We start from the raw sequence: 11,430 nt of genomic DNA, 5'->3' as shown, positions 1-11,430 counted from the left end.
ATATATATAATCTTTAATCTTTTAAACTTTCCAAGGCAAATGAAGCGTGGATTCCACCTGTCTAGAAGAAGCAAAATACAATTAGGTAGAAGAATAAGTATAAATCATATTTTTATTTCAATTAACTCTTGAATTAGTTATTATTAAAAAATTATATATATATATATTTAAGAGCTAGTTAAAACTTTTGGAATAATTATGGAATAAAAGGTATATTGCATTTCTGATACATAGAAATTCAGATACTGGATAATGGGAATTCCTAACTATAAACACCCAAATGGTTGTATAACGGCGACGCCCCCATAATTCTACCGGAGCGAAATCCAAGCTGTATAGACTCTGTGTCTCTCGAGAATTGATACTGGAGAAAGCTGTATAGCCATCTTCTTTCCTCCTCGCTCTTCCCCCACTCTGCTTCTCGCCAAAATGCGCTCCAAGGACAGGATCTCCTACTTTTACGACGGTACGTACTAATCTCTCTTAGAGAATAATTCAAAGCTGAATTTAGAATCTTTGTTTACCTCTCTATATATATGTGTGTGTGTATCTGTATATTATAGAATTTTTCTTGCGTAAAGATCTTAGTATATAGTTTATAGAAACCGAAGCCCTTGCTGTATGCGACCTGGGCCGGTCTGTGTGTGCCTGTATATACGATCTTACAGTCTGTATTGGTGCGAAGAAAATGTTAAACCAGATAAAAAAAAAAAAAAAAAAAAAGAGTTAATTACGATGCAGCTGGGCCTGATGTAATGATGGAACAATAACTGAATTTTTTTAGTTAAAATATATTCTCCACTTCGGGGCGGAGAGGGACCTCAGACAGTTACTCAAATTTCATGCCTTTTCTTGAGTAACTCTACGCTGCACGTCCAGCGTCTACTATGATGGAAAGGGCAATATGGCAGCTTCCTTCTTTTAGTTCTTTATTCTTGAGTCATGCCTTGTATTGAGCTTCCTTCTCTATTCCTTATTTTTTAAATTTTTTTTAAATTTTTAATTTTTTTTTTCTTGCTAACCTTTATTTTGGATTCAGCTTTCCTTTATAGAGTCGTGCCTCTTGGGTCTATCATTTACCCCATGAACCTTGTCCTCGAGGTCTAAATAAGGAAATTGGTAGCATTTTCCATTGAACCAAAACTATCATTCTGCCTTTCTCATCTGTGGTGATTTCTTTTGCAATGTCACCCTCCTTGGTTCCTTGCTGCAGCACCTCGATGGAAAACACTTGGGATGGCTTGCATTTGTGGCCAGGAACGAACCAATTGGTGCAGTAAAAGCATAGGCCTTTCTTGTGCTTCTGTTGCATTTCATCCCACGTGAAGCGTTGCACACTGAGCTATTTAGATGCAACACTTGAAGCAGCAGGGTGCAAAGGTATTCAGTTGAAGTCAGAGTACAGATAACGTCGCTACCGACATAGCTTTTTGCCTCTCAAATGGGCCAAGTCAATGATATTGCGAGAGTGTGGGGTTTGAGCATCAAACCTCAGACACAATGTTATCCTTCAAACCCCCCCTCAAATGATCCGATCAGGGCCTTTTGTGGTCATCCGGGCACTCTATACGCTCAAACTCCATTTGGTATTCACGCAATGTACCATTTTAGCAAATATGCGTCAAAGCCTCGTTGCAAACTGCGTGAGGATCTCTTTTTTAAACAATGCCCAAGTAACTGCAGTACCCTCCTCCTGGTACATCTTTTGTAGCCATTGCCACAATGGATTTGCCTCCACTTTGAGGTGGAGGGACGCTAGGAGGACCTTCTGATCATTTGGTGTCCCTTGGTAGTTGAAGAATTGTTACACATGGTTGAGCCAAACTATGGGGTCATATCCCACATGATGTGGAAAGTTCATCTTGACATGGCGGGTGAAGCCATGCAAGTAGATGCCTTCCTCGCAAGCCACGATTGCTTACTCCTGGTTGATTGGGGTCTTCTCAGGAGTTGGGAATCATTGTTCATGGGGTTTTGACAGCATCTCCATGATGTTGCGCAAGTTGTCTTCCATACTTTGCATACACGTCTTGTTGGCAGCAAGATGATGGATGTTGTCTTGCATGCTTTGAATATTTTCGTGTATTTCCTGCATGTTGCTCTCCATCCGCTCAGTCTAATCCTTATGGGTTGCCATCAATGTGGAACCACATGGAGACCAAGGGGACCATGCCCCCTCCCCACCTCCCAAAAAAAAAAAAGCTTGAAAAAATATAAAGTTATATAACAAATTTATTGAGTCACTTAAGTTAGATGGGGGAAATATTGCATGGATTCGTGGGAGCAAAAAAGTTTCTACAATTCTACCCATCAATTGCCCCCTCTCCACCCTTGTATATATCACAGTAGAGTTTAAAACGAACTCTTGAATTTATTGATGGATTGATTTGTCTTGTTTTCACTGTTCGAGTGTCTACAACGACTACCGAACGAACATTTTCAACTATAAAAGTTGTTGAAACAAGTGATGAATTTCTTGCAAATAATTTAGTTGTCTACATCAAAAGAAAAATTGTTTGAAAACTTCAATTCTGTTTCGATACTTGATGATTTAGTTCTCTAAAAAAGCGTAGGCTACAATTTTAGATAGTTTTTTATTTTTTATTTTTTTTTATATATATTCTTTGTTTACTTTTTGTACTAGTGCATGTTACCTTACTGATATATCAATCTTGGCACATATTTATGAAGTTTGATAGATATACTTTTTGAAATGCACATTTTGTGTTATAAAATACTTCATTGAATCATTTCTATCTTGAATTGTGTTTATGCTTGTTATAGCTGCATGTCCAGCATCTGCTATGATGGAAGAGCAATATGCCAGCTTCCTTCTTTATTCTAGACTCGTGCCTTTTATTCAGCTTCATTCTTTCTTCTTTCCCTTTTAGTTTCTTACCAACCTTTATTTTAATTCAACTTTCCTTTCTAAAGCCATGCCTCTTGGGTCTATCATGTAACTATTTCGCTATTTGGCTAATAATTTTGTGTGTGAACAAGGGCATGATACCCTGGGACTGAACTGGTAGCTTTGAAAGTAAACGTTGTTGCTACCATGAATCATAATCATATGAGGATGATAAAATTTTGCGAGTGCATGAAATTGTTTATTTATAAGGTTTTCATGAATTGAAGCTAGTTTTTTGTGGTTTTGGATACTTCGAAAACACAAAGGAAGAACAATTTAAGCCTAATGGATTCTTTTGATTGGTTTTGGTAGGAACCTGGCTAGGGCGTGTTATGCACAATAAATCGATTTCAAAGTTATATATTTTTAATTAATTTGCATAATTATTATTTTTTATTTTATTTTTTTACAATTATGGTAGATACTCTGCTTATATTTCAATGAAACTAATACAGTTGATAGAAAGTTACTTATGTGAAAATGGCTATTGCAGGGGATGTGGGTAGTGTTTATTTTGGGCCGAACCATCCAATGAAACCACACCGGCTTTGTATGACCCACCATCTTGTCCTCTCCTATGAGCTTCATCAGAAGATGGAAATTTATGTTAGTTACTGAACATGGAATCTCTTTATTTAATAAATGGGTTCTTTGTATTTGATAGTTTTCTTTCTATTGTGCAGATTGGAGTGGTTGATTCTGTAAATATTCTGTAAACTATTGATGTTTTGGTTTGTTTGTGTTGTATAATGCAGCGGCCTCACAAAGCGTATCCTGTTGAACTTGCTCAGTTCCATTCAGCCGATTATGTTGACTTTTTACACCGGATCACACCCAACAGTCAACACTTGTTCTCAAATGAATTGGCAAAATGTATGACCTATTTTTTGTAAATTTGCTATTTATAAGCATTTGATGTGTCAATAATCTTTTTTTTGTTTTTTTTATTGTTTACAATGAATGTTGGAAAGGTAGTGAGTGTATGTTTCAGATCTTTTATAGAAAAATTGATTGTAGTGTTTTGCCCCTTGAAAAGATTGATGTGGTTAATCATTTTGTGTTGAGGTCTTAATACCTGTGAAGGTTTGGATTTGAAAATAGTCATCAGACTCATACCAAGAATCAATTTGTAGAAGGTTTGGTTCTCCATACAACCGATTTAATGGTTGGCTCACCAGTTGAATTGTTGATTTTTTAATGTTATAAGTGTTTCTTACATAATATTTGTAATTATAAAATATGTGTAGAAATAATGTAGTACTAAAAAAATATATATATCTTTTTCTCAAAAGCTCTGGTATTTTAGCAGTATTGCCTTTTGTCATTCAAACTTGAGGTTCCAAGTCCAAATAACTACAACAAGAAGCTATAATTTTTAAGATATGCAGTTCAGTCACTCAGCATTATTGATGATTCCTAAAAACCCACAACTTAAATCAGTGCTCACCAGTTGTATCGCATAACCGGTATGATGAAAATATCAAGACAAACACCAACTGGTTCAACTGAATGGTTCGGTATTGTTTTGAAAAATGCAGTTGTGAGCGTGAGTGGTATTTTGACACACTTCATAGATTAATGGTATACATAGTTTTACAAGTCATTGTTTAAGAGTGTGTTTGTCCATCCTCTTGCCAGTGAACCATAACATGCTAGTATGCAATGAACTTGTTTTGAATTATTAGTACTAATTGATTATGATTGTGGAGTCAATGTTATAACCCTATGGGTTGTGCAATAGATGTAAATAATTTGACTCTAATTTGAATGTCATTGTCCAAGATTCTCTTTTAATTTAACTTTCTTTGGTTTGATAAACTATGCATTTTGCTGATTCCCTTCTTTTTTTTTTTCTTTTTTTCTTTTTATTACTTTCTAAACCAGATAATCTTGGAGAAGATTGCCCTGTCTTTGAAAATTTGTTTGAGTTTTGTCAAATTTATGCTGGTGGAACGATAGGTAATTAATGGTAATTTCAGTACTGGAATTTTGATCTTAAAAATTGGGTTCTTTCCTATTTCAACCTTATATAGTGATTGACATTTGCTAGCAGATGCTGCACGCAGATTGAACAATCAACTTTGTGACATTGCTATCAACTGGGCTGGTGGGTTACACCATGCCAAGAAGTGCGAGGCATCTGGCTTTTGTTACATCAATGATTTGGTTTTGGGAATCTTGGAGCTTCTAAAACATCATGCCCGTGTTTTGTATATTGATATAGACGTGCATCATGGCGATGGTGTAGAAGAAGCCTTTTATTTCACAGACAGGTAAAATAACCGTCTGATTATATAAAGAATTTGGATAAGGGAAGGTATTACAAGAAGGCCATTGGGAACTTTGAATTTTTAGTGAAATGATCAGTTTACATATTATAGCTTACTGCTAATGATACTATATGATTAGGCTTCTTCAAATTTCTTGATGCAGTGATATATGTTTCAAATGTGTTAATATATGCTGATAGGGTCTAAGTGTTACTTTGCTAGAAAAGTGATAAGTGTAAACTGTTGTATCTATGATGTTTTTACTCATATACATAGAAGGTATACAAGAGAAACACTTAGTTAGAAGGAGGAAAAAAAACAAGGTAATCATGAAAACTAAGCATGAAAGGAGTTACAAACGCAGCTGTCCAAATATAAAGAGTACAAAAGAAAAAAGGACTTAAGCTCCTCCAATGTCCTCTTGCGGTCCTTAAAACTTATATCATTTCTTTTTTTCTAAAGAACACCACAAAAGGCAAGAAGACACCATCATAGATACTGTTATGTTAGTACGAGATAGCTCAAAGTACTTGGCGAATTATACTGCAGCCTGAAACAAGCAACTTGCTGGCGAATTTGGGCCCAAATTGGTGGGGGTAGTAGGACATTTGAGGGCCCCACAACCCTCGAAGATTTTGAGAACACCCTTTCTATTTTTTATTTTTATATGGTGACACCTTCGTTTTCTGCACTTGGCCATCTCCAAGTTATTGTCATCCTACATCTGAACTCCCAAAGGGGAATTTTTAGCTCTACACTGGGCTAAAAATTATGTTAATGAAACTCTTTTTCACATGTAAACTGTATATTCTTTTGTCTTGCAATCAAAGAATTGGCCTTTATTAATGATTTAAATGTTTCTTAGAATCAAGAGTCCTATTAGCACTCTTGATTTTTTTTTTTTTTTTTTGATAAGTATTAGCACTCTTGATTCTGATAAATATTTAAATAGTTAATGTGGTGCATTTGGAGAAAAATGAACATTTGTAGCTTCGATGATTGCAAGGAAACAAGTTTGGAGATTCAGTTTTTTTTTCTTAAATCCCTCTTTGAGTGGATCTATGATAATACCCTTCTCAATATCTCTAGCTTTGTAGATTTTTATTTTCTGTTTTCTCGTTCTTGATTTGCTGGATGTTTTTCTCTCGTATTCTTGTGTACTATAGTTGCGGCCCTTGCACATTTATTGAACTTCTTTTACTTATCAAAAAGAAAAAAATAATAATAAATAAATAAATAAAAATTCGAGAGTGCTGACCTTCAATCACACTGGTTTTCTTGTGTTAAACCATAAGAAATTTACTTTATGCTGTCTTTCTCTTTTGCTATTAGTTAAAAGATTCTATAAATTATTAAGGATATATGATTTCTATATGTCCAGTTGATCAACTTGTATATTCTTTGGTAAAGTTATCATGCTTTCTTTATACTCGACTAAATCTGTGAAATTGGACATGGCAGGGTGATGACTGTTAGTTTTCACAAGTATGGGGACATGTTTTTTCCAGGAACTGGTGATGTTAAGGTGATTTTTTAAGGCTTTATTGCTTTCTTTTTGGATAGTCTTCTATAGGCGAAGACAACTTTCAAATTTCAGATCTGCATGGGTTAATGCTGTTAGGATTTCTTTGTATTGAATGCATCGAGCCAGTTATTTCCAAGCAATTCCTACCCTTAACTCGGCTGTTTGCTCTACACACACCCACCTGCATTTCAGGCATCCTGATAAATCATGTATGTGGCTACTCAATCTAGAGTTGTTTATTCATCTGTTTTTGGTCAAAACAATTACAGAAGTTGTTTTGTAAGCTTTCAGTGTCAACTGTTATAGAATCTGAGCACAGTAATCATAATGTATATATTCCATATATCATGAAAGTGTCAATAATAATGTAATCGAATATCATGAAGAACCTGAATTCCTAGTTGAACTTAAAAGAGGATTTTGCGCGAACAAGTACTTTTTATTGAGTGATAGATATTATGCACATATGCAACCAAGTCTAAAAGAACATTGAATTAGCACACTAGTTTTGTTCCACCTAGAACATCACCTATTACTCTCAAATGGGCATTTACACCCACACTTTGGCCATAAATTTCCAGAACCATCTGAGCAGTGCCTGTCAAGTGACCAAATTAGTTACCCTCTGCTTTGCCCATCATTACAGTTGTAAGAACATATCAAAGCCTTAGAATTAGCTAATGTAAAAAAAGTATAGTTCGTACACAAACCATTCCCAGGGAGCGCTTGACCTTCAAAGATCTTTTGCATGCTCACTGGTCCTATTCCTACTCTGTCCTGTTTATTATTTAAATTTGTATTAGCATAGGACTTTTGGAACACAAGAATGGTATGTAGTTGAATTATGAGTGATGTTTATTGCTACTGTTTTGTACTGAAGGAAATAGGAGAAAGGGAAGGGAAGTTTTATGCCATAAATGTCCCGCTCAAGGATGGAATAGATGATTCCAGCTTCACCAGACTTTTTAAGAGTGTAAGTTCTGGCAATAAGCAAATAATTCGAGATTGATATCTTTTTTTGTGGCTTGATCATGCCAAGTATAAACTTTTGGTTGCAAATTTCCATGTTGTAGATTATTTCCAAGGTTGTTGAAACATATGTACCAGGTGCAATAGTTCTCCAATGTGGGGCAGATTCACTAGCTGGGGACCGCTTAGGCTGCTTCAATCTCTCCATTGATGGTGCATACTCCTTGTAATTATTATTTTTTTTTCTCCTCACCTGTTATGCTTATACCACCCCCACCCCCCACCCAAAAAAAAAAAAAAAAACTGTCAATTTTAAATTGGTCTTGAATTAGTTGCAGTGGCTCAGCTTTGATTGCAAAATTTACTTTTTGGTGACATTCTGATGCTTCTTACAGGGCATGCTGAATGTGTTAGGTTTGTGAAGAAGTTTAATTTGCCTTTACTGGTATGTTTTTTTATTTTGACCAAAACTTATAGTTCATTAGTATCATATATCAGACATACAGAGAGTAACCTCTTGTGCAGGTAACTGGAGGTGGGGGATATACGAAAGAGAACGTTGCTCGATGTTGGGCTGTGGAAACTGGAGTTCTTCTGGATACAGAACTTCCCAATGGTATGCTAATTAGATGCTCCTTCTTTTTAATATTTAATTTGCAGATATGCCATGACGTTTTGGATATCTTTTATTTTTATTATTACTAATTCTTATCATGGTAAGTGCAATTGATCTTTTCTGGTTACATTACCTCAGATCCAGAAATCAATGTCCAAATCATCAAATGATATGTCGCTTTTAGAATGCCAACATGAGATGTTGAATTCTATTTACATTTTTTCTTGTTTACTATGAGAAGGGGTGGAAGATTTTTTTTTTATAACGTATCAATCTCATTAAAAGCGTAATGTGTTGCTAAGTACATAGAGAATATACGAAAGGAACCACCTAATTAACATGGGCAAAACAAAAAAGAAAATCACTAAAACTAATCGAGGGGTGAAAGACATGCAACATATTCAAGAGATTGTGTTTGATTTAGTGTAAGAATTTAATTTAATTACAATGTTTGGCATTGTTTTGGTTGATATATCCTATTGTGTGTAGTTACCTTTTGAAGTTGGAGATTTTTTTCTTTTTATTAAAGCCTGGCCCTTTTTAAAAACTTTCTTCAGTTTTCACACTAAAAATGAAAAGAAAAAAAAAGGATGGTGGGGAGATATGATATGATATGTATGTATTTACTATTTTCAAAACATTTGTAACCAGAAAATTAGTTTTTCCATGTGGCATTTTTAGTAGTTTATGCAGTGTTGGCCCTATGTATGCAAGCTGTAACCAGTTATGTCTGTCCTATATGTAAAATAATCATCCTGTATTTTCATATTTCTTGGGCATAACTCCAGCTTTTGCTTATGCCATCTGCTTTCTGTTGACTGCCTATTAAGAATGTATTTCCTATTTTATAGGGAGAAACCACCTATTATGATGGTTAGCACATTCACATCCCACTTAACAAATTAACTTTTTAGCTAATTTAGCTAGCTCTGTAGCAAAAATCACCAAAAATCTCCTTAAATCCGGTTTTCCAATTTGGAGAGGGTTTTTGCAAGCATTTGTAAAAGGCAAAAAAAAATTACTCATTCTCTCTCCTCTCAAAATTTTTATTCATTTTTTTTTGGGAAAAATGCAGTTTACCCCCCTGAAGTTTCAGGGGTTTTTCAATTTTAACCCCAAAGTTCAAAAATTGGCAATCTACCCTCCTGAAGTTTCAAAAATTGGCAATTTAAACCTTCCGTTTAATTTTTCCGTCAAAATGGACGGAAATCTATAAAATTACATTATTGCCCTCAGGCTTTTTTTAAAAAATTTCCGTCCAATTTAACGGAAAAATTAAACGGAAGGTTTAAATTGCCAATTTTTGAAACTTCAGGGGGGTAGATTGTCAATTTTTAAACTTTGGGGTTAAAATTGAAAAACTCCTGAAACTTCAAGGGGGTAAACTGCATTTTCCCCTTTTTTTTTCCTCTTCCTCTTTCTCTTTCCTGTTCTCCATCTCTCTATTTTCCCACTTTCTCTCTCCTTTGCAACATGATAGACTGAGTGAAGGACAAGAACAACACGGTGGTGACAACCACGGTGGGACAGCAAGCTTCACCGACAAGCGAGATCTAGACAGCGAGCCCTGGGATCCGAGCGAGATTTGGACAACGAGCCATGGAACCAACAGTTGTTGTTGCGCAGCTTCATGATGGCAGCGAGAGAGACGCAAGAGATGCGAGAGAGATATTTGGAGGAGAGAGAGTGGCGAGAGAGATATGGAGGAGAGAGAAACATGAGATAAAAATTTAAAATATATATATATATTTTAATAAAAATAGAGAGAGTTTTAGAGAGTGGGATGGAGAGTGTATTTGAAAAGTAGGTAGCTAAAATAGAAAAAGTGACTTTTTATTAGATAAATTAGCTAAGTTTAAAGAGCCGGGTGTGAATGCTCTAACCTTGCTATAACTAGTATTCTGATTCTTTTTGTTTCATGTTTCATGTTTCATTTATCAATTTTTTCTTTCTTGCAGAGATCCCAGAAAATGAGTATATCAAATATTTTGGTCCAGAATACTCGTTGAGGATTCCAAATGGGCACATAGTATGTAATTTCTAAGAAATCTAATGTTACTAGTGCATTTTACTTCATTCATGCATCAATTTCATTGCCAAACCAATTATTGTTATGGTAATTAGCTGGTTTTGGGACATGTAAACTGATTGGTTTTACATGGCAGATTGAGCATATCTATGAACACTTTTAAAAACTTAGTTTTCATTGTGCTACAGAGATTATCAGCATTGAAGCTCTCTCTCTCATTCTTTCTTCTATATTTTTCCTCCCCATTGCTTGAGCAGGAGAACTTAAACAGCAAATCGTACCTTAGCACAATCAAAATGCAGGTCTTCGAAAATCTTCGCAGCATCCAACATGCTCCTGGTGTACAAATGCAAGAGGTGAGTTGAATACAAATGTTGCCGAACCCGCTTTATTTCTAGAAAGTGAAATTTGTTGTACGATTTGGTTACACTTTTATTTACTTGCTATGCCATTCTCTTGGATGGCCTTTGATAGCTACAATTAAGTTTAGCTTCTGCTGATTTTTCCCATTTTAAAGTTTACGAAAGTGATCATACATTGGTTTGTCTTTTGCAGGTTCCACCCGACTTTTATGTTCCTGATTTCGATGAAGACGAGCGAGACCCCGATGAGCGCATGGATCGTAAGTAAAATGAAAACTCATATGCATCCAAGAACCCTAACAAAATTTTTACCACTTGAATTTCTTTCTCAGCTGTTGTGCATTTGTTGATTCCATTAAAATTTTGGCCATTTTCAGAGCAAGCCCAAGACAAGCACATTCAGCGCGACGATGAATATTATGAAGGAGACCATGATAATGATCAGAATATGGACGACGTATAAGTTGTTGTGACCTGAGCCCTACATATTTTTTGCAGGAAGAGTAACTTTGCAATTTAGAAAGGAAGATGTAATTAGACTCCCAATTATGTGTAGCGCCCAAGGGAATTCACGTGATCTGATGTAACAAATATGACTGCTGTAGAAAAACACTGCAATTTACCAAAATTAAGAGAAATCGAATAGCAATTTGATTAGGTAGGTACATTTGCTAGTCCTTTTTCCATGCAATTAACATCTTTTACAGCTTCATTAACAAGGAAAAACTGACATTTAAAACCGTTGAATTTA

At 35.3% G+C, this 11,430-nt stretch overlaps 1 protein-coding gene across 2 annotated transcripts; it reads left to right on the top strand.

The window, feature by feature from the left end:
- Nucleotides 1–223: 223 nt before the first annotated feature.
- Nucleotides 224–11,346, top strand: LOC132164070 (histone deacetylase 9). Of its 2 annotated transcripts, XM_059574481.1 has the most exons (14): nt 224–466; nt 3,402–3,514; nt 3,664–3,781; nt 4,793–4,867; nt 4,962–5,181; nt 6,640–6,703; nt 7,584–7,676; nt 7,777–7,885; nt 8,068–8,117; nt 8,198–8,288; nt 10,247–10,317; nt 10,575–10,673; nt 10,873–10,939; nt 11,057–11,346. In XM_059574481.1, exons 1-14 carry the CDS (start codon nt 430–432, stop codon nt 11,140–11,142), a joined length of 1,293 nt encoding a protein of 430 aa, XP_059430464.1. In that variant the 5' UTR covers nt 224–429; the 3' UTR covers nt 11,143–11,346. The 2 variants fall into 2 exon arrangements, with proteins under 2 accessions (XP_059430464.1, XP_059430465.1); XM_059574482.1 differs by lacking the exon at nt 224–466 and having other exon boundaries at nt 3,426–3,514; nt 3,592–3,781.
- Nucleotides 11,347–11,430: the final 84 nt, after the last annotated feature.

The sequence above is a fragment of the Corylus avellana genome, chromosome ca10, assembly GCF_901000735.1.
Source record: "Corylus avellana chromosome ca10, CavTom2PMs-1.0".
Taxonomy (NCBI): Eukaryota; Viridiplantae; Streptophyta; class Magnoliopsida; order Fagales; family Betulaceae; genus Corylus; species Corylus avellana.
Note: the sequence above shows the minus strand (reverse complement) of the source record. Positions and strands in the feature narration are given on the sequence as shown.

Bases quoted from the DNA above. Each gene is read 5' to 3' on its own strand.
- LOC132164070 (XM_059574481.1), top strand. From the start codon at position 430: ATGCGCTCCAAGGACAGGATCTCCTACTTTTACGACG. The intron at 4,868-4,961 runs GTAATTAATGGT...ATTTGCTAGCAG, and splicing joins TTATGCTGGTGGAACGATAG to ATGCTGCACGCAGATTGAAC. The intron at 10,674-10,872 runs GTGAGTTGAATA...TGTCTTTTGCAG, and splicing joins CTGGTGTACAAATGCAAGAG to GTTCCACCCGACTTTTATGT.